This window comes from Chaetodon auriga, chromosome 8 (genome assembly GCF_051107435.1).
Source record: "Chaetodon auriga isolate fChaAug3 chromosome 8, fChaAug3.hap1, whole genome shotgun sequence".
Classification (NCBI taxonomy): domain Eukaryota; kingdom Metazoa; phylum Chordata; class Actinopteri; order Chaetodontiformes; family Chaetodontidae; genus Chaetodon; species Chaetodon auriga.
Window position 1 is genome coordinate 19064301 of NC_135081.1, and position 23058 is coordinate 19087358.

General features: G+C 41.8%; 3 protein-coding genes across 3 annotated transcripts; all 3 read right to left on the minus strand.

Annotated features, from left to right (window-relative positions):
• Nucleotides 1–241: 241 nt before the first annotated feature.
• On the minus strand, nt 242–10044 carry LOC143324356 (ovochymase-2-like). The gene is made up of 24 exons (XM_076736745.1): nt 10019–10044; nt 9511–9724; nt 9160–9337; nt 8490–8624; nt 8114–8319; nt 7862–8009; nt 7640–7758; nt 7390–7468; nt 7154–7276; nt 7004–7072; nt 6702–6907; nt 6396–6610; nt 6002–6207; nt 4574–4694; nt 4094–4307; nt 2984–3161; nt 2546–2680; nt 2144–2349; nt 1858–2040; nt 1558–1789; nt 1389–1460; nt 1087–1292; nt 787–1001; nt 242–614 (listed from the first exon to the last, which is right to left on the minus strand). The coding sequence occupies exons 1-24, from the start codon at nt 10042–10044 to the stop codon at nt 242–244; spliced, it is 4059 nt and encodes a 1352-aa protein (XP_076592860.1).
• Nucleotides 10045–10899: 855 nt separating this feature from the next.
• On the minus strand, nt 10900–15646 carry LOC143324357 (complement C1r-A subcomponent-like). The gene is made up of 11 exons (XM_076736746.1): nt 15621–15646; nt 15107–15320; nt 13614–13791; nt 13219–13353; nt 12863–13068; nt 12613–12760; nt 12251–12385; nt 12074–12142; nt 11772–11977; nt 11468–11682; nt 10900–11263 (listed from the first exon to the last, which is right to left on the minus strand). The coding sequence occupies exons 1-11, from the start codon at nt 15644–15646 to the stop codon at nt 10900–10902; spliced, it is 1896 nt and encodes a 631-aa protein (XP_076592861.1).
• Nucleotides 15647–16423: 777 nt separating this feature from the next.
• Nucleotides 16424–22032, minus strand: LOC143324181 (complement C1r-A subcomponent-like). Its single transcript, XM_076736460.1, has 12 exons — nt 22007–22032; nt 21418–21631; nt 20043–20226; nt 19813–19953; nt 19097–19302; nt 18829–18976; nt 18501–18619; nt 18295–18373; nt 17590–17664; nt 17279–17484; nt 16973–17187; nt 16424–16790 (listed from the first exon to the last, which is right to left on the minus strand). Exons 1-12 carry the CDS (start codon nt 22030–22032, stop codon nt 16424–16426), a joined length of 1980 nt encoding a protein of 659 aa, XP_076592575.1.
• Between the last annotated feature and the right edge of the window lie 1026 nt (nt 22033–23058).

Consider the following 23058-nt stretch of genomic DNA (forward strand, 5'->3'; position numbering starts at 1 on the left):
CATGACGTCAAAAGGGCAACTAAATGAATAATTAAATGTCAGAAAGAAAACTAAGGTGAGTGTAGGAGGGTTACCAACATTCATGCAAGTTGTGTGGCAGCAGTTACAGCCATCACAGTTGGATATGGAAGGACTATATGAGCCAAGCTAGTCATCCTCATTTCTTTTTATTTGGCTATATTTGTCTCAGGTTTTGTGCAGCACACCAAGTTTATTAAAGTAGTGATGAAATATAATTAATTCAGTTCTCCTTCATGGTCTTGTTGATCCAGTCCAGGTAGTTGGTGACTCTGGTATAGATTCCATATGTTCCTGGCTGTCCACAATCAACCCCCCAGCTGACAATCCCAGCAGCCCAGAACCGTCCGTCATCCCTCAGAGCAAGGGGGCTTCCACTATCACCATGGCAGGAGTCCTGTCCGCCGCCAGGGACTCCAGCACAAAACATGTTATTTGTCAGACTTGGTAAGTTGTCGTTGTCCCTTCTCTTCTTCAGTGTATCAACTGAACTGCTGCATGTCTCCTGCTCCACCACAAGGAGGTGCACGTACTTCATCTTATTTGCTAAAATCCGTCGTTTGCCAGCTTCTGTAAGACCAAAACCTGACACCAGTCTGAAAAAAAAATGTAGAAGGGACAGTTATGGTGACCTCAATAGAAAGAGACAAGAAGCTGGACAAGATTCACATTCTGTCATAACAAGGGAGAGAGCAAAAGATGAGTAAAATGCAAGATAAAATGACTGAGTTCAGAAAAATATCTTTGATTTGTCCGTTGTTTCTTTACCCTATCTTGCCGGTAGTGTATGTGGCACCCTCTGCTGGCAAACATATTGGCATAATAGACGAGTTGAACGTGATTGGCTCTTGCAGTTTGATCAAGGCGATGTCATTGTTGAAGTCTAAGCCACTGGGGTTGTTGTATTCAGGGTGAATATGGATTGAAGCAGCCAACACAGGAGAGCCCAACAGGGTTTTAACATCAAAAAACCCCATGTAAATCTGCAAACCATCAGCAGGTAATGAATGCCCGTTAAAAACATGGAGGCAATGGGCATGCAGATAACACCTACAGTAGCCCACTTACCCGTACATCCTCTTTCAATACTGGATTTCCATTGTATGTTAGGACATGAGCCGCAGTCATAATCCAGCGGTCTGCAATCACCATGCCTCCTGCTCTTTGTCCATCTACACTCAGTAGCACATGCCAGGGTATAGTATTGTCTGGACCTTCAATGCTTCCAACGGTCCGCTGATAGGTAGAGATGAGTTTTGTGGGCTTGCCACAGACTGGAAGAGACAGTCATAAATTAAATTCACACAGACACAGACTTCATGGTTTAATTAAAGCATCCTAGTTTAGGTATCAAACTAGAGTTTCAGTACCAGGTATACATGTTGGAGTGACATCGGTATGGTTAGATCTCCACTTTCCATCTGCTTCACAGGTGAAACGAACTAAGTCCAGAGGGAACAAGATAATGGCATTTATTTGTCCTTAAGGTTTCTGGGGGCAAAAAAAATGCATATTTGGAATAATATGACAATTTCTCACCATTTGTGCCCTTAGAGAAAGAGTAAAATGGTTCATTGCAGTGATACTGAACAACAGAGCGGTACTGATTCTTTAAGCCAGATAGAAAGGTCATCCCTCCATTCAGCAAAGGTTTGGGTTCTCCACAATCCATTGCTGGAGAAAAACAAAACAAGGACATAATCATATTTGGCTTGTGTCTCACGAAATGTGTTTGATTCTGGTGATTTTTCTTTATGGAAGATAATATGGGCTCAAAACAGACATAGTTAAAGGAGAGTAGTTATAAGCTGATCACATAGGTGCAGGCTATCAGAAAACACTGTGAAGCAAAAGTCTCTCCCTTCGTCCCTCACCCTTTGTGCTGTAGTCCAGGCTCCAGCCATGACTCAGGCCTTCATTGTCAGTGTGGTAGTCCAGTCTGACAGTACTGGAATTTGTAGCTATCAGACCTGGACTCTTTCCACCACACAGCTTCATGGGCTCTCTGTCTGGGATGGTCACCTTTGTCAGGAGGAGGGGTAAAAAGTTAATTTGTATACACTGACGCATATCAGAGTCACCCTCTTTTTACAGTCAGTTGTTATAAGGAAGCCCCTGCCATTACCTGCAGCCAGTGATGTAGACACCTGGGACCTTGCTGAGTGTCCACACTCTCTATGTGGAAGTTGTCAGTGAAGTTTAGAGTGACAGTGAATCTGGGCTCCACAGAGATGATGTACTTGCAGGACAGAAAGGGAGGTGAAGGGTCAGGGTACCCTGGACTGGACAGACGTCCCTCATGCTTGTCAAATATACAACCACCGCAGGAGGCTGGACATTTGGTAAAAGCAAGTTTTATTCTAGCAAGCACAAGAGATTCAATGGTTCACCTCCAAACGAATGAATGAATGCATGAATGTCTTTTTTTACACTGGTTCAGCAGCATTAATGCTATTCTGTAACTACTGAGCTTCATAGGATGGCGGTACATACAAAGACACATGCATTTACTGTTGACAGTACTCACACAAACATGTGTGCTGGTCTAAATGAAGTTTGTAACCATAGTAGCAGGAGCAGTGGTAAGAACCAGGCGTGTTGATGCAGATCTGAGAGCAGAGTGGACCAGAGCCAGGGTCCTGTTTTGAACACTCATCCACATCTGAAAATGAGAAGGTGATTACAGGGAAAACCTCACCTAACTTTTGTGCACACTTTGGTGCACATCATTTTTTTTGGGTCAGGCACTCAGGCTAACACCAGGACATAGTGTGGTCTTGGTAAACGCAATCTTCCTTGTTGTCTTTGGTGTCTCCTTCACTGTCGTGCACTTGTTGATTTTAATTGAACTGACCAATATTACTCCAAAACACCATGTAATTATGTTTTAAGGTGGAATTTCTATTGAAGGATTAGAGTATAAAATGTATTGTAGTGGACAGGCAAGTGACCAAAAAAGCTTTACCTACTGCCTTGTAGATAGCAGCGAAGCCAATGTGCTGTTGGAGTTCTGCAGTGGAGTCATTTGTTTGGAATATGAGAGTCAGGCTGTTGCCTTGAGAAAGGATCGGCTCTTTGCCTGGGTGATCATTTGAATTTTCCTGCCCACAAAACTTCCCCAAGAACTTTTGATCATGGAGAACCTGAAAATTGCAAAGAGCGGAAAGAACATTGCAAGACCATAGATCATAACGAGGAACTCAAAGGTCAGTTAAAATGTTTGAAAAGGACTGATGTGGGATTGACTGGCCGTGAGCAGAAATGTTGGCGTTGTACCGGACCACTGTAATGACGATGTAGCAGAGCAACAAGGCAAAGCTTTTGATTTGCCAATCAATCTACGTTCCATCCGTCCTATGGTCATGAGCTTTGAGTAATAACGGAAAGAATGAAATTCTGGCCATAGGTGGCTGAAATGAGTTTCCTCCGTAGGATGGCTGGACTCACCCTTAGAGATATGGAGTGAGCTTGAATAACTACTACTCCTTTGAGTGGAAAGAAGCCAGTTGAGGCAGTAAGCATCCTGGTGCAGACCCAGAACATTCTGGAGGGATTATAAATCTCATCTGGCTTGGGAACATGAAAACATTTGCTGGGGAGAAGAATGTCTGAATTACCTTGCTTAGCCTGCTACCATTGACAGATACGCAGAAGAAAATGGATGGATTTATGGATGGATGGACAGATGAGAAAGATGATGGGGAAAGAAGCCAGTTGAGGCAGTAAGCATCCTGGTGCAGACCCAGAACATTCTGGAGGGATTATAAATCTCATCTGGCTTGGGAACATGAAAACATTTGCTGGGGAGAAGAATGTCTGAATTACCTTGCTTAGCCTGCTACCATTGACAGATACGCAGAAGAAAATGGATGGATTTATGGATGGATGGACAGATGAGAAAGATGATGGGGTCCCAGGTTCCAACTCCAGATCCCAGTTTGTGTAGATCATCAATACTCATGTCAAAGTTGAATGACAAATATTTGACTAAAATTTGGATTCTATACTTAAGTACAAAAACACTGATCTGTTGTTTGGAATATTGTATAATATTAGATTTCAAAATGGCTCTGACCGTGAGAGAGTCTTGATAGCAGCCCAAAGAAGCTTTAATATCCAGATGTGTTACAGACAGCTGGATCTGGTAGCCCTCAGGAACCCGGAGGTCCCATTGCTTCAGCAGGTTTGGAGGGTAAGGCCGTGGATACTGAGGGGACTGGACCTCCCCACATATTGCAGGCTGAGAGTTGAACAGCTGCCAGCACTCACTCACTGACCAACACAGAAACCTGGAATTGTGCACGAACAGAGCGTTGGAACTCAGGTGCTAGTCCAAAGTTGATGCAAACAGAAAAGAACAAAATGACACAATCAGTTTTAGCCTTTACTTTAGTTTTGTATCTGGTACTTTGAGAATTTGATCGCTTACAGTCAACTTTTAAAAACTGCTCACTGACAGTACTGTAGTGTAGTTCCAAGTTTTCAATTTGAAGTCTACATTTTTTTTTTTTGAAGATAGAATAATCATGAAGTTGAAAAAAATGACCAAACTTACGATATAACACAGTAGGTCCATCCCATGTCTGCAGTAAGTTTGCTGTACAAGTGTACCAATGTCGCACAGGCTGTGGCTTCTAGTATTCTGTAATGGAATTTAACCTCCAGGGTTTGTTTGTCTTGGCAAAAATAAATACAAGTATGAATTGTAAAAGAACAGGGCCAGTAATGGCTCATTAAGTTTGACAAACTGAACTTGAAGTATGTGGTGTAAAACACTGTGTGTACAGTAAAAAGCTGTGAGTATGAACACTGTGTACAGTACAATGAAGACCCAAAAAAGTCAGTGGAAGGAGAGCCTACTGTCTTTGTGAGTGAGAAGTGATCCAATGCTAACATACAATGTGAGACTGGCCAGTTGTAGTGCTGAATCCAAGTATCACCCAATTTGTTCCACTTAAGCTCTACAAAACGTTTTAATGTCTTTCGGTCATTGTTTTGGTTTTGCAGTCAAAATTACTGTTTCATTCAGCCTCACTGCTTCCATCATTCTCATTTCCTGCCACAGCAGACAGCTCTTTTTAGTAAGATTTATGGCAAAAAAAAAATCTTGCTAAACCCATTTTTTGCTACCTGTCGAGCACCACATGAAAGACAAAGTTAGAGACTATAGCTGGTGTACATAATGGAGCATTTAGCAGCTTAGGGACCACATATTTACCCAGTATTTGGTGGACTATACCAGAGCTAGAGAGTAAATACGCAAACACGACTCCAGATGAATGCCAATGTTACTCCATATCTGCTGGGTATGTAAATAAACTGTTTGCTAGCATTCGAGAGAATTTTAAAAGATGGCAATACAACTGCTGTGTGTGCAGCTTGTTCTGCTGCCTCAGAGTGGCCAAAAAAAAGAGATAAATAATGCTTCTTTTATTCATTTATAAAACATGAAGTGTGACTAGATGACCTCTGATGCAAGCAGCAGCCTACTTGTGACAGTTGACTGTGGGGTTATTGATAGACACTGTTATGCTTTATTGTGTGAATTGACTTGTGATGTACTTGCTCTAGATTTTTCGATAATTTCATTCTAACTCAAAGGAAAAAATTGCTTCACAACAAACTGTTTGGTTCGATCAACCTGTTTACCTGGCGCTCAAGTGTTATACGTTATACTACAACTTCTTTATATTCTAAGTTGGATAAGGAAGGACTATATGAGTCAAGCTCATCATCCTCATTTCTTTTTATTTGGCTATATTTGTCTCCGGTTTTGTTCAGCACACCAAGTTTTATTAAAGTAATGACAAGATATAGTAAATTCAGTTCTCCTGCATAGTCTGGTTGATCCAGTCCAGGTAGTTGGTCACTTTGGTATAGACTCCGTACATTCCCTGCTTTCCGCAAGCAACCCCCCAGCTGACAATCCCAGCAGCCCAGAACTGTCCGTCATCCCTCAGAGCGAGGGGGCTTCCACTGTCACCTTGGCAGGAGTCCTTCCCGCCTTCAGGGACTCCAGCACAAAACATGTTATTTGTCAGACTTGGTACGCTGTCCTTTGTCTTCCTTGCCACAGTGATTGAATCAGTGCACGTCTCCTGGTCCACCACAGGGAGCTGCACATACTTCAGCTTATTTGTTAAAATCCGTCGTTTGTCAATTTCTGTGACGCCAAAGCCTGACACCAGTCTGAAAAAAATGTAGCAGAGACAGTTAATGGAGAAGCAAGACAAGACTTAAATGTTGGAACAACAAAATGAAATATGCAAAATGAATTGTCTTAGTTCACAATAATCACATTTGAGAAAATTAAAAGAATAATATAAAGTTAATTATACAGCGAAATCCAGCCGTTTTTTTTTGTTTTTTTTTGTTACCCCATCATGCCAGTGATGTATGTGGCACCCTCTGCTGGCAAACATATTGGCATAATGGACGAGTTGAATGTGATTGGCTCTTGCAGTTTGATCAAAGCGATGTTATTATCAAAGTCTAAGCCACTGGGGTTGTTGTATCCAGGGTGAACATGGACTGAAGCAGCAAACAGGGGAGAGTTCTGCAGGGCTTTAACATGAGTGTGTCCCATGTAAATCTGCAGATCAACAGCATAGGAGTAAATGAGTGTCACTTCAAAAACATGGAGGCAATGAACATGTGGATAACAGCTAGAGCAGCCCACTTACCCGTACAGCCTCAGGTGATAGTGGTTCTCTTCCCTGTGTTAAAACATGAGCTGCAGTCATAAGCCAGCGGTCTGCGATCACCATAGCTCCTGCTCTTAGTCCATCTACACTCAGTAGCACTTGCCAGGGGATGGTATTGTCTGGAGCTTCTCTGCCTCCAATGATCCTCTGATAGGCAGAGATGAGTTTTGTGGGCTTGCCACAGACTGGAAGAGACAGTCATAAATTAAATTCACACAGACACAGACTTTATGGCTTAATTAAAGAATTTTAGTTTAGGCATCAAACTAGAGTTTCAGTACCAGGTATACATGTTGGAGTGACGTTGTGTTTGGATCTCCACTTTCCATCTGCTTCACAAGTGAAACTAACTGAAGAAAAGATGGAAGGTTTATCAAAAATGTTAATTTTTTATGAATTATATTTTGGAAAAATATATGTAAATATCTCACCATTTACACCCCCAGGGAGAGAGTAAAATGGTTCATTGCAGTGATACTGAACAACAGAACGGTACTGATTCTGAAAGGTCACCCCTCCATTGAGCAAAGGTTCGGGTTCTCCACAATCCATTACTGGAGAAGAACAAAACAAGGTCATATTCATATTTTACTTGTGACAAAGGACATGTGTTTGACTCCCTGTTCTTTATCTGTCCCAAAATAATTTTGGCTCAAAACAGACAAACCCTGGCATTGTGGCAGAGGGAGTTGCCACTGTCCATCTCTTTGACACATGGCCGAGAATTTCTTGATCTCTCGACCATCCTGCAAAATAAGGTGGATTGATTAAATTTAATATACTGGACAAATGTTCAATGTCTACATCACACATTGAAATACACAGAAAAGAAAATTATTCAATGTGTTTTTTTTTGTTTGTTTGTTTGTTTGTTTTTGTCTTAATAAATGGACGGTGAAAGAAAGAAAACAGCAAACCATCATCAGCCTGTATCCTCGCTTACAGGTCACATAGATGTAGTCTCTGAAGAAATATTCAGTTAAGACAGGAGTCATTCTGCCTTTAGCCACATTACCCGGAAACGGACATTTGACTTCTGGAAGGGACATAATACCAAAACATGAATCATATTGCTACAGTTCTACAACCGTTTCCGTCCACCAAGCAAAACATGATGTCTCTCTCCCTTCGTCCCTCACCATCTGTGTTGTAATGGAGGCTCCAGCCATGACTCAGGCCTTCATTGTCAGTGTGGTAGTCCAGTCTGACAGTACTGGAGTTTGTAGCTATCAGACCTGGACTCTTTCCACCACACAGCTTCATGGGCTCTCTGTCTGGGATGGTCACCTTTGTCGGGAGGAGGGGTAAAAAGTTAATTTATATACACTGACGCATATCAGAGTCACCCTCTTTTTACAGTCATTTGTTATAAGGAAGCCCTTTGCCATTACCTGCAGCCAGTGATGTAGACACCTGGGACCTTGCTGAGTGTTCACACTCTCTATGTGGAAGTTGTCAGTGAAATTTAGAGTGACAGTGAATCTGGGCTCCACAGAAATGATGTACTTGCAGGACAGAAAGGGAGGTGAAGGGTCAGGGTACCCTGGACTGGACAGACGTCCCTCATGCTGGTCAAATATACAGCTATCACAGGATACTGGACATGGGGCAAAAACAAGTGTTATTGAAGCAAGAACAAGAGATTCAATGGTTCGCCTCGAAATGAAAAGTCTTTTTTAATGCTATTCTGTAACTACTGGGCTTCACAGCATGACTTACATTAAAGAACATGCAAAGACACATGCATTTACTGTTTACAGTACTCACACAAACATGCGTGCTGGTCTAAATGAAGTTTGTAACCATAGTGGCAGGAGCAGTGGTAAGAACCAGGCGTGTTGATGCAGATCTGGGAGCAGAGTGGACCAGAGCCAGGGTCCTGTTTTGAACACTCATCCACATCTGAAAATGAGGAGGTGATTATAGGGATTTATCTATATCCATCTATCTGTCGATCTATACATGTATACACGTGTGTGTGTGTGTGTGTGTGTGTGTGTGTGTGTGTGTGTGTGTTTTAATTTCTGAATCTGAATAAGTCATCTTAAATTGATCATTGTTATAACCAGTGGTGCACATCATTTTTTTTTTTGGTCAGGTACTCAGGAGAATACAAGGACATAGTGTGGTCTTAGTAAACACAATCTTCCTTGTTGTCCTCTGTGTCTCCTTTACTGTCCTGCCCTTCATCTTCCTACATGGTAGATGATGAAGATCTTCCAATACCGGACATTTTGATTTATTCTTAGAGTGTTTTGACACTCTTATCTCCAGCTTCAAGAGATACTGTTGTTATTTATGTTTGTTGATTTTGAATGCACTGACCAATACTACTCCAAAAACACCACATAATTATGTTTTAAGGTGGAATTTCTCTTGAAGGGTTAGAGTATATAATGCATTGTATGGGAGAGGCAAGTGACCAGAAACGCTTTACCTACTGCCTTGTAGATAGCAGCGAAGCCAATGTGCTGTTGGAGTTCTGCAGTGGAGTCATTTGTCTGGAATATGAGAGTCAGACTGTTGTCTTGAGAAAGGATCGGCTCTTTGCCTGGGTGATCATTTGAATTTTCCTGCCCACAAAACTTCCCCAAGACCTTTTGATCATGGAGAACCTGAAAAGTGCAAAGAGCAGAAAGGACATTGCAAGACCATAGATCATAACGAGGAACTCAAAGGTCAGTTAAAATGTTTGTAAAGGACTGATGTGAGATTGACTGGCCATCAGCAGAAATGTTGGCATTGTACCGGACCACTGTATAATATTAGATTTCAAAATGGCTCTGACCGTCAGAGAGTCTTGATAGCAGCCCAAAGAAGCTTTAATATCCAGATGTGTTACAGATAGCTGGATCTGGTAGCCCCCAGGAACCCAGAGGTCCCATTGCTTCAGCAGGTTTGGAGGGTAAGGCCGTGGATACTGAGGGGACTGGACCTCCCCATGTATTACAGGCTGAGAGTTGAACAGCTGCCAGCACTCACTCACTGACCAACACAGAAACCTGGAATTGTGCATGAACAGAGCGTTGGAACTCAGGTGCTAGTCCAAAGTTGATGCAAACAGAAAAAGAACAAAATGACACAATCAGTTTTAGCCTTTACTTTAGTTTTGTATCTGGTAATTTGAGAATTTGATTGCTTACAGTCAACTTTTAAAAACTGCTCACTGACAGTACTGTAGTGTAGTTCCAAGTTTTCAATTTGAAGTCTACATGTTTTTGAAGATAGAAATTCATGGCATTGAAAAAAATCCCTAAAACGATAATCATGAAGTTGAAAAGATTGAGCAAACTTACCATATAACACAGTAGGTCCATCCCATGTCTGCAGTAAGTTTATCTCTGTGTTGCTGCAGCTTCAGGTAAAATGTCTCATGCACAAATGACCACTAATGTCACACTGGCTGTGGTTTGTAGTATTTTGCAATGGAATTTAACCTCCACGATTTGTTTATCTTGGCAAAAATAAAGGTATGAATTGTAAAAGAACAGGTTCAGTCATGGCTGTATACAGTAAGTCTAACAGGACTAAAAGAGTGAGAGGTTGAACAGAACGTGTCTACAGTAAAAAGTAAAAAGAGTATGGGCACAGTCCACAGTACAGTGAAGGCCCAAAAAAGTCAATGGAAGGAGACCTTACTGTCTTTGTGGGGTTATAAAGAGAGTAACTGGTGCTAAGAGTGCATAGTAGACATGAACACCAATAATGTATAATAGTGTCATCAGCCATAGTTCAAGGAGGTTACAGTGACTGACAATTATCAATTTGGTCAGACCGAGTGTAAGTGGATGCTAATTTGGTCATCATCTTTACCAGAGAGATCTGTGACTCAAGTGAGAAACATGCATGAAAAGGCAGAGGCAAGTCTGTATTGTGTTACTTTATTAAAAAAGAGCTTCTCTGAGATTTAAATACAATGCAGTGAATTTACATTTTCAGAGTGACATTCAGTAATTTTAGAATTTGCACTTCATCATTTTATCATTACTTGACTGATTGACTTAATTCCTAACTTTTTTGTGACACAGTATACTTTAGCACTTAAGATGGACTGTATGCAAGCAAAATGAGTTGTCTTTCCTTATTTCATTGTAAATTGTTTTTGTTTGTTTGTTTTTGCCTTTACTTTTATTACATCAACATTTTCACATCATGTTTTAATGGATTACAGTAAAATTCAGTTCTCCTGCATAGTCTGGTTGATCCAGTCCAGGTAGTTGATCACTTTGGTATAGACTCTGTATGTTCCCTGCTGTCCACAGTCAACCCCCCAGCTGACAATCCCAGCAGCCCAGAACTGTCCGTCATCACTCAGGGCGAAAGGCCCTCCACTGTCACCTAGACAGGAGTCCTTCCCACCTTCAGGGATTCCAGCACAAAACATGTTATTTGTCAGACTTGGTATGTTGTTCCTTGTCTTCTTCAGCTTATTGACTGAATCATGACATGTCTCTTGGTCCACCACAGGGAGCTGCACATATTTCAGCTTTGTTGCAGTTCGTGGGGGGTAAATTTCCATAATGCCAAAGCCTGACGTCAGTCTGAAAGAAAAAGAAAAAACTAGAACAGGCAGCAATGGTAAAGTCAGAAAATTAGAGTCTAGCTGCACAAGATTCACATGTTGGCACAAGGAGAAAAAAGCAAAAAGAAGGGTAAAATTCAAGATGGAGTGATTGAAGAAAATGAGTAAAATAATTAAAATGGATTGTATAGTGTCATGCAATGAGAAATCTTAGTTTCTTTACCCCATCACACCAGTGACATATGGGGCGCCCTCTGCTGGCAAACATATTGGCATAATAGACGAGTTGAATGTGATTGGCTCTTGCAGTTTGATCAAAGCGATGTCATTGTTGAAGTCTAAGCCACTGGGGTTGTTGTATTCAGGGTGAATATGGATTGACGCAGCCAACGCAGGAGACCTCAACAAGGCTTTAACATAAGTGCGTCCCATGTAAATCTGCAAAACAACAGCATAGGAGGAAATGTGTCAAATCAAAAACATGGAGGCAGTTGGCATGCAGGTAACATCTATTGCAGCCCACTTACCCGTACACGTTCTTTTGATACTGGTTTTCTATTATGTGTGAGGTCATGAGCTGCAGTCATAATCCAGCGGTCTGCGATCACCATCCCTCCCACTCTTATTCCACCGATATTCACTAACACTTGCCAGGGGATGGTATTGTCTGGCGCTTCTCCGCCTCCAATGATCCTCTGGTAGGTAGAGATGAGTTTTGTGGGCTTGCCACAGACTGGATGAGACAGACAAAAAATAACTTCACACAGACACAGACTTCATGTTTTAATTCAAACTTACTTAGATGAGGTATCAAAGGTTGTTTCAATACCAGGAATACATGTCGGAGTTATATTGTTGTTGGATCTCCACTTCCTGTCTGCTTCACAGGTGAAACTAACTGAAGACAAGAGGAAGATAATGGTATTAATTTTTAGTTAAAATTTGTATTAATAAATGAAATTTTGTATTAATGATATTTTTGGAATTGTATATGTAAATATCTCACTATTTACACCCCCAGGGAGAGAGTAAAATGGTTCATTACAGTGATACTGAATAACAGAACAGTACTGATTCTGAAAGCCAGACAGGTAGGTCACCCCTCCATTCAGCAAAGGTTTGGGCTCTCCACAGTCATTTACTGGAACACAAGGACATAGGAATAGTTTGCCAGTGAAAAAAAGAAAACATTAAACCATCATCGGCTTTAACGACATTACATTACATGACACTGGGTGGACATTTAATCTCTGGAAAGGACATTGGTAGCCAAACATTAAGCACACATCTGCAGTTGAAGATATGTGATTGTCACTGAATGTTACCATCAACCACACAAAACATGATGTCTCTTCCTTCGTCCCTCACCGTCTGTGTTGTAATGGAGGCTCCAGCCATGACTCAGGCCTTCATTGTCAGTGTGGTAGTCCAGTCTGACAGTATTGGAGTTTGTAGCTATCAGACCTGGACTCTTTCTACCACATAGCTTCATGGGTTCTCTGTCTGGGACGATCACCTTCGGGAGGAGGGGTAAAAAGTTAATTTATATACACTGACGCATATCAGAGTCACCCTCTTTTTTCACGGTCAATTGCTGTAAGGATCCCTTTGCCATTACCTGCAGCCAGTGATGTAGACACCTGGGACCTTGCTGAGTGTCCACACTCTCTATGTGGAAGTTGTCAGTGAAGTTTAGAGTGACAGTGAGTCTGGGCTCCACAGAGATGATGTACTTGCAGGACAGAAAGGGAGGTGAAGGGTCAGGGTACCTTGGACTAGATAGATGTCCCTCATGCTTGTCAAATATATCACCACCACAGGAGACTGGACACAGGGTAAAAGCAAGTGTTATTATAGAAAGAAGAGATTCAGCCATTCGCCTCAAAATACAACAATGTAACTACTGAGTTTCACAGCATGACTTACATTAAAGAACATGCAAAGACACATGCATTTACTGTTTACAGTACTCACACAAACATGTGCGCTGGTCTAAATGAAGTTTGTAACCATAGTGGCAGGAGCAGTAGTAAGAACCAGGTGTGTTGATGCAGATCTGAGAGCAGAGTGGACCAGAGCCAGGGTCCTGTTTTGAACACTCATCCATGTCTGAAGTTGAGAGGGTATTTAAAGGTATAACAGTAACTAAATATGAATTTATATTAATTAGGTCATATGTATGTATGTTCACACACACAAACACATATATACACGTATTTATACAGTTTAGATCTTGGAATCTTGGAGGTATATTCTGATCTGAATCAAGTTTTAATGCTCCTATTTCCAGCTCCAAGAGATAATGTCATATATTTTTGTTGATATTCCCTGCATTGCGGAAAAGAGGGATGCGATGAGAAAAGGTTTACCTATTGCCTTGTAGGTAGCAGAAAAGCCAATGTGTTGTTGGAGCTCTGGAGTGGACTCATTTGTTTGGAATATGAGAGTCAGGCTGTTGCTTTGAGAGAGGATTGACGCTTTGCCTGGGTGATCAGTTGAATTTTCTTGGCCACAAAACTTCCCCAAGACCTGTTGATCATAGAGAACCTGAAAAGTGTAAAGAGCAGAAAAGATATTGTGAGACAATTGATCGAAAGCTAGTCAGTCATACGAGATCAATTAGAGCTGTCGCAACAGACTCCCTGTGTATATTGAATTGAGAAATGGTGTATTTTATTGATTAAGAATTCAACTTTTCTGAAATCTGAAAATCATTTCTTTTTTCCAATATTACATGACATTGCTTCAAGCAGAACACAGAATTACGAAATAACATTTGTGCATGAGGACAGGGTGAGCCTATTGCAGCTTTGTATCACAACAGCTTGCTTTCTATCATATTTTGTCCCAGTCTGCTCGTTTCCCTGCAATACTCACTCTCATGCCATTTCATACCCTGCCAGTTCCTCCTGAACTGCAGTAACTTCTGGTCTCACCACCTGACTGCCCCACCCACCTGTTCTGACTTCCCTTCGACGACAGTACCACTGTAAGAAGAGTAGGTGTCTGTACTGCGGCAAGGCTATTTCATCTCCTCTTGCCCAGTAAAAGACAGAGCTTACCAGTAACCAGAAAGGCAAATCCAAAACTCAGAAATGTCCTCTTGTCATCAGTGTCTTGCCCAAGTCTTGCCCAGATCTCTTAGGAGTCTTTCATGTCTTTGCTGTGTCATTGATATTCACCTGAGGACATCCCCACCCTAGGCCAACTCCCTGTCCACCCTTGAGACCCAGCTCTGGAGAAATATGTCAGCTACCCGTTGGCAGCAGGAATCATCCATCCCTCCTTATCTCCAGTGGGTGTAGGCCTTTTTTTCATGGATAAGAGGGACACGTCCCTGCATCAACTGCTGAGTTCTGAACAACATAACCATCAAGAACAGGTACCCATTCCTACTTCTTTCCTTTGCCTTTGAGCTTCTTCAGACAGCCTCTATTTTTCCAGCTTGATGTCAGAAATGCTTACCACCTTGTTTGCATCACCGAGGGGGATAACTACAAGACGGCTTTTAACACACCTCATGACCATTATGTGTATGCTCCACGCTCCACTACCACCCTGGCCAAAGAGTTTGGCCATCCATGATGGATGTTCCTCTGAGGGTGCAGTCCAGATAATTTGCTACCCATTTCGTGGGTCCCTTCTCCATATCTGAGGTCAGTTACTCAGCCGCCATCCACCCTTGTCTGCTCTGATCCATGCCCTGTTCCCAATTCAAGACCTCAGTTTTTTACACGTCAGTTGTGTAGTCAAATTTAAGTAGTAAAATTTAGACTAGAATCTGGGTGCTGGGCTTGAACACAGAAACATTGATCTATTGTTTGGAATATTGCAGAATGTTTGCTTTCAATGTTGCTCTGACCGTCAGAGAGTCTTGATAGCAGCCCGAAGAGGCTTTGATATCCAGGTGTGTGAAAGACAGCTGGATCTGGTAGCCGTCAGGAACCCAGAGGTCCCATTGCTTCAGCAGGTTGGGAAGATAAGGCTGGGGGTACTGAGGGGACCGGACCTCTCCATACATTACAGCCTCAGCGTTGGGCAACTGCCAGGACTCACTCACTGACAAACACAGGATCCTGGAATTGTGTATAAACAGAGCATTGGAGCTGAGGTGCTAGTCCAAAGTTGACGCAAATAGAAAAAGGACAAACAGACTGACACATTTTTTTTTTACATCCGCATGGTATTACTTTAGCTTTGTATAAGGTACTTCGAGAAATTGGTCACTACTAATCAACCTTACACACTGCACATAGACACTGCTGTAGTATAGTTCCACACTGATACTAGATATACACTGCATTTTTAAAGTAGAAATTCATAAAAAGAAAGATTCATTAAAACACATGAATGTGTGAAAATGAGACCAAGCTTACCATGTAACAGAGTAGGTCCATCCCATGTTTCTTATAAATTTATCTCAGTGTGACTGCAGCCTTAGGCAAAATGTCTGATCCACAAATGGACCATTAATGTCAGACAGGCTGTGGTTTGTAGTATTTTGCAATGGAATTTAACCTCCAGGATTTGTTTGTCTTGGCAAAAATAAATGCAGGTATGAATTGTAAAAGAACAGGGATAATAAAGGCTCAGTAAGTTTGACTCACCCAGCAGAGTGTGTGTACAGTAAAAAGTTCTGGAGTAAGAGCGCAGTTCACTGTACAGGGAAGACCCAAAAAAGGGAATGGAAGGGTCTTTGTGAGTTCATGTAGAGACGTGAAGTAACTAGTACTCACAGTATATAGTAGACATGCACAGCAACCTCAGCCATAGCGCAAGGTGTTAAAGTGACTGACAAATACGAAGTTTTGGGAATTGAAGTGGATCCAGTTAATCTTTACCAGAGAAGAGACATGTGACCAATCTGAGTATGAAAGGCACATGCAAGTCTGTATTATGTCACTTTATTCGAAAAAGCGAGATTTAGTACAACGTAGTGACTTTACAATCAGAATGGCATTAATTCAGTGATTTTAAGAAGTTTGGAAATGGTACTAATTATAGTAAGTAGAAATTTGCACTGAATAATTATCTTTGTGACACAATATGCATTAACCCTGCAGGAAGAGTATATTTTGACCAAAATGTGTGCTCTTTTTCTCTGTTTTATTGAAGATGTTTTTGTTACTTCTGTTGCATCAACATTTTCACAGCATGTTTTAATGGATTACAGTAAAATTCAGTTCTCCTGCATAGTCTGGTTGATCCAGTTCAGGTAGTTGGTGACCTTGGTGTAGACTCCGTATGTTCCCTGCCGTCCGCAGTCAACTCCCCAGCTGACAATCCCAGCAGCCCAGAACCGTCCATCATCACTCAGGGTGAAGGGCCCTCCACTGTCACCTTGGCAGGAGTCCTTCCCACCTTCAGGGACTCCAGCACAAAACATGTTATTTGTCAGATTTGGTACGCTGTCCTTTGTCTTCCTTGCCACAGTGATTGAATCAGTGCACGTCTCCTGGTCCACCACAGGGAGCTGCACATACTTCAGCTTGTTTGTTAAAATCCGTCGTTTGTCAATTTCTGTGAGGCCAAAGCCTGACACCAGTCTGAAAAAAAAAAAAGAAAAAAGTTCAACAGTTATTGTGAACTCATCAGAAAAAGCACATCAGGCTCTCCTGCTTATAGGGTTGTGGACTGAGTTCAGTTCACTAAACCAAAAGCAGAGAAAATAAATATAAAATGAGTTATATTGTCTTGTGAGATGAAACACAGCCATTTGTTTCTTTACCCCATCATGCCAGTAGTGTATGTGGCACCCTCTGCTGGCAAACATATTGGCATAATGGATGAGTTGAATGTGATTGAGTCCTGCATTTTGATCAAGGCAATGTCATTGTTGAAGTCTAAGCCACTGGGGTTCTTGTATCCAGGGTGAACATGGACTGAGGCAGCAAACAGGGGAGAGTTCTGCAGGGTTTTAACATCAGTGAGTCCCATGTATATCTGCAAATCAACAGCACAGAAGGAAATAAATGTCACTTCAAAAACATGGAGGCAGTGGATATGTGTGTAACAGCTAGAGCAGCCCACTTACCCGTACAGTCTGGTTTGATGCTACAATTCCATTATGTGTTAGAACATGAGCTGCAGTCATAATCCAGCGGTCTGCAATCACCATACCTCCTGCTCTTTGTCCATCTACACTCAGTAGCACTTGCCAGGGGATGGTATCGTCCGGAGCCTCTCTGCCTCCAATGATCCTCTGGTAGGCAGAGATGAGTTTGGTGGGCTGGCCACAGACTGAATAGGATATAGACGTATATGTATGTATAAAGTTTAACACAAGACATCAAGCTCCAATTAACAAAAGGTTTTGACCAAGATCTAGATTAGCAAAAGCAATACCTGGTATACATGTTGGACTGAAAACAACATCATTGTTGGACCTCCACTTTCTGTCTGCTTCACAGGTGAAACTAACTGAAGAGGAGAGGATAAAAGGAAAATGTGTTTTTCAGCTAGGTGTTTAATTTCTCATTAGGAATCTGTAGCTTTGCATATTTTAGCCCATTTACTGCAAATCATACATACATTTCTCCACAGCTAACCACTTTGCCAATACTGCGCTTTACAAATGTATACCTGTAAATGCTTTTTAAAATGCACCTTGTATTAAGTGTATTTCCAGGCTTCTGTTGGTTTCCATTAATTTTGTGTATTCACCACATTAAACATGATTATACAACTAAAACATGTTTCAAGAGTCTGCTAATGGAAACCGATGGTTGGTAAGGAATGGTAGGAAAAACAGTCATCAGAAAAACAGCACATCATAGAACACTGTATGTAAATATCTCACTGTTTAAACCCCCAAGGAGAGAGTAAAATGGCTCATTGCAGTGATACTGAACGACAGAAAGGTACTGATTCTGAAAGCCAGACAGGAAGGTCACCCCTCCATTCAGCAAAGGTTTGGGTTCTCCACAATCAATTACTGGAGAAAAAAACAAAACAGAGACACAGGAAATGATTGAGAAAACTTAATTTGTGGTTCAATCAGACATTAGTTTCCATTAATTTTCCAATTTTTTGAGCTTAAAGGTACCATACTGTGGCATTCTGGCAGAGGAAGGTGCCATTGTCCATTGTTTTGGCACATGGTAGAGAAACTCTTGATCTCCTGCCCGTTCTGACAGAGAAAAGAGGGGAACCGATAAAATATCAGCGCAGGATTTGTTTTTATATCACAAACAGAGACAAATATTCAAGTGCCCTTTGTTGATGTTGAGCATTAGACATTGTAAGTTTCATCCAACCATCATCAGCTTGTATCCTTGGTCACAGCGTGCATAGATGTAGTCTCTGTAGAGATATTCGGTCAAGAAAGGCATGACCCTGCCCTTAGCTATATTACCAGGAAATGGACACTTCACTCCTGGAAACACCATAGACACACAGACATGTAACATCAGCTGCACATCTGTAATTATCCAATTATAAGTTACACTCAGACACTTGGACTGGTAAATGTATTTCACTGAGTGCCCAAATGTTTTGACAATGGTGTTCATGACCTGGCAGGGCCATTAATTGCAGTTTAATTGCTTATTGGCTTATTTCTAGTCCCATTCCTCTCTCCCTCACTGTGTGTGGTGTAGTCCATGCTCCAACCGTTGCTCAGGCCCTCATCATCAGTGTGGTATTCCAGCGTGACCCTGTTGGAGTTTGTGTCTATAAGACCTGGACTCTCTCCACCACACAGCTTCATGGGCTCTTGGCCTGGAATGGTTACCTTTTAAGAGAGGAGGAGTACACCGCTCATTTACTGTAAAACATTTCTGTTCAGTGCTCCATCTATTTCTAATTATTGATATAAAAATATAAAGTGTGTGTGTAAGATGCTTGTCATTACTTGCAACCAGTGATGAGGGCAGCTTGCGCCTTGCTGAGTGTCCACACTCTCGATGTGGAAGTTGTCAGTGAAGTTAAGAGAGACAGTGAAGCCAGATTCTACAGAAATGATGTACTGACAGGACACAGCATGAAGTGGGGGGTTAGGGTATCCTGGACTGAACAGATGCCCCTCTGGCTCATCAAATATACCACCGTTGCAGGATACTGGGAAATCACAAAAGGAGGAAATCATTCAGGTTCACCTCTGAACGAAGAGTCAGTGCTCATCACTCAACTCCATTGGCTCCATCATCATTGCGTTACCTCAATCAGCTGGGAAAGATCATGGTCTATATTAATACACAAAAAGTCAGCAGTGACGTCGCAAGATTTTTTAGCGCATTTAACTGAAATTACAATCTTTCCCTAACTTTTAGCACAGTGCTTTTGTCATCTAAATCTAAACACAGAGAGCAGTCTGGACGTGATTCCTGGATTCTAGTGTCATAGTCCTACTCACAGAACATAATCCAAGCAGCAATTATGCTTGCCACCATAACATAATTATGAAAACAATTTTGTAACACACAAACAGCATTTCTAGGAGACATGGTGTCATAAAGGGTCAGTTCCTTTAAGTATTTCTGAATGAAGTTGTTCCACGCTGCTGCTCATCCTGGTGTCTCTAATGTGTACATACTGCACACAGGAAGCATGTATCTGCACAATACTCACACAAACAGGTGCGCTGGTCTGAGCGAAGCTCAAAGCCGTGGTGACAGGAGCAGAGGTATGAGCCAAGGGTGTTGAGGCAGATCTGAGAGCAGAGTGGGCCTGAGCCATCTAAAGGCTCTGGTGCAGCGCACTCATCTATGTCTGATGATGAAAGAGACACTGTTAGTGGGAGGTGGACCAGTAGCAGAGTGAAGGGCCAGAAAAGCTGACAGAAGATGGACAACTGCTACCTATTGCCTGGTACTGAGCGGAGAAGCCCACGTTCTGGTGGCGCTCTGGGTTGTTGTCATCTGTCTGGAAAATGAGGGTGAGTTTATTGCCTGGAGACAACATGGGGTGGCTGCCCGGGTGATTCCCATCAGCAGAATTCTCATGGCCACAGAACTTTCCCAGAACCTCATCACCATAGAGAACCTGAAGTATCATCAGAGAGAACCTGAAGCATCATCAGAGAGAACCTGAAGCATCACCAGAGAGAAAATCCCAAGGAAGGAACATTTGAAAACGAGTCTGCACTTGGTTATGCAGACATATTTAGAAAGTTATTCATTACTAAAATGCTGATAAGGACATGGTACAACACACAGCACTTATCAGCAGCAGAATCTGTAGAAGTGTTGCAATTGAGTCACCAAACTTTGAGCCAAAGTTGCAAGTCCCAAGTCTTCTATGTTTGAATTTGAGTCTTCAGTCTCAAGTCCTTTCATTACTCAAAGGTACAATATGTCAGAATGTGAAATAACTTACATGTATGAATCACTTTGTACTGCCAATGTGTGATCCGATTGTAACGTAACTGACTCACTTAGACTGATAAAGTCATTTGCCAAGAGCAAGGTAGTTAATGTCACGGAGCAAATACCCCAAATAAAATACTGGAACATTGCAGATAGTGATGTTATACTAAATATGAGTGTAATTTATTTTCCAGCATTCAGCGGTCATTTCAGCATTCAGTCTCGTTGCTTTGTCATGTCACTGTTGAAGCCCATGATGCTCACTCATGCCTACGGAGTGCGAGACAAGCAACAGCTGACAGCATTTAATGGCCATCGCTGTCATTAATGGCAAGGATTTTCTGAAAGTGGTGGAGACAAAAACAGAGGTAAAAGTGAACATTTATCTGGTGGACAGATTGCACAGCTCTGAATGCTAATGTTAGGTCATGTGTGTTGGATGTGGAAATAAGTAACTGCTTGCTGACACATTTGTTATACATTTATAAAGTTACAAATGCCCATGTTGTGTTTATACATTGTTGCACTGCCTTTAAGTAGCCAAATAAAAATCTAAATCATTGTGGGCTTAAGCCCTCTTGAAGACTTGTATTTGAGTTTTACTAATCTCGTGCTGTTCTTCTTATTTCAGCTATTTTGCAATACCCATCATGTATCATACTGGGATACAGCACGTCTTGGCAATAACAGAGAAACATGGAGAGGTAGGTATCTAGTTTCCAGAGAAAGTGTTTCAGGTAAAGTCATCCTTATTCAAGCCTCAGTGGTCAGTTGTCAAAACTGGCACTGGAATTATACTTCAGTTTAGAGCTCAAACATTACAAACACTGGTCTGTTGTGATATCATGTGTTGAAATATGACTCTGACTGTAAGGGCGTCGTAATGGCAGCCTGCAGAAGCTTCAATGTCCAGGTGTGTGAAGGTGAGTCGGATCTGGTAGCCCTCGGGCACACTGAGGTCCCACTGCTCCAGCAGGTTGGGAGGGTAAGGCTGAGGATACTGGGGGGAATGGACCTCCCCGTGCATTAGAGGCTCTGGCTCCGGCAGCCGTCTGCACTCCCCCACTGACACATACAGAAACCTGGAAAGGTGAGGGGACAGAGAGAGTTCGATCTGTTTATCAGTTTGTGGTTGTCTGAGCTGCTGGTCCAAAGTTGATGCAAACAGAAAAAGAGCAAACACAGTGACACAATCAGCACAGCTGTTGCAACCATATAATACTGTCGTGGGCTTTATATATGGCATACTGAGACGGATCAGTCAACCTATAAGACACTGCTCTTCTATGATGTTGGTTGTACAGAAGGTAACACAATGGTGTGAGAAGCAGCTCTACAGTTTTAGCAGATGTACACAGTGGATTTTGGAGTGAAGCTAGAAATTATGATTCATGACCAAAAAAAAAAACAATTTAAGGACAAAATGCCAATGTATGTAAAATTGCATCTAAACTCACCAGATGATGCAGAAGGTCCACCCCATCTTTGCATTAAATACCAAATCTGCGAGTGGACGGATCCGCTGTTGCAGGAGCAAATGTCTCACAATCAAGTGAAACATTAATGTCACAAAGTGTGTCATTTCTAGTGTTTGGCAACTCACTGCGTTAATGCCGGGAATATGCCTTGTTTGACTTGGCAAAATCAAATAAGCGCTTGGCTTTGAATCGCAGAGAACGGGGTGGATGCTGGAAATATTGCCTCTAAAACAAGAGAATTAGGAACTAAACACCTTCAGTGCAAACTCATCTTATTATTTTTAGATTACTATCTACTGAGAAGAGCTTAATAAAGAACTAGCCTGGTTGTGTAAAGAGCTCTCAAGCTGTATCTCCATAGTTCAAACTGCGGCTCATTCACCCTTGAACCTCATGTTACCACTAGAGGGATGTTTTTTTCAGCATCCTCGTACACATGCAATCCCCTTTCTCTTGAGACCAGGCAGACATGTTGGTAAAACATTCAGATGTCATAATATTGGACAAAGCAGCTGATCAAGCCAGGTGATTGTAATGTGAACACATTGTTCTCTTTGCCTTCAAAGCAACATCAAATTGAGACCATAATGAAATAAATACATGGGGCAGAATAATACAAATCAAAAACACCACTAAGTGGTGGTAGAGGACTGTTTGCTCTCAAACGCTGCAGCCTTGGAGAGGAAGTGACATCAGAACATGTGTTTTCAAGGGAACAGCTTTGAACAAGATTTGTTTGTAGATGCGGAAACTTGTGTTTACTTCAAAAGTGGGCAAAGGAAGTGGTTAAAAGGATTACATGAAAAAAAGCCACAAGAGTTGCCGGGAAAACGTGTGTAATGGTCTACCATTAACACTGAACGCTGAACATGTGCATTTCACATGTGTAGCTCTTGCAGGCTGTTGGTATTTAAAAGCATGACTGAGGGGAATTAAAACTGCAAACAACAACATGAGTTATGGAAATTATTTTTTGACACGCATCAACACATTAGCCTGATGTAATGCGTTATCAGAGAAACACACTGCAC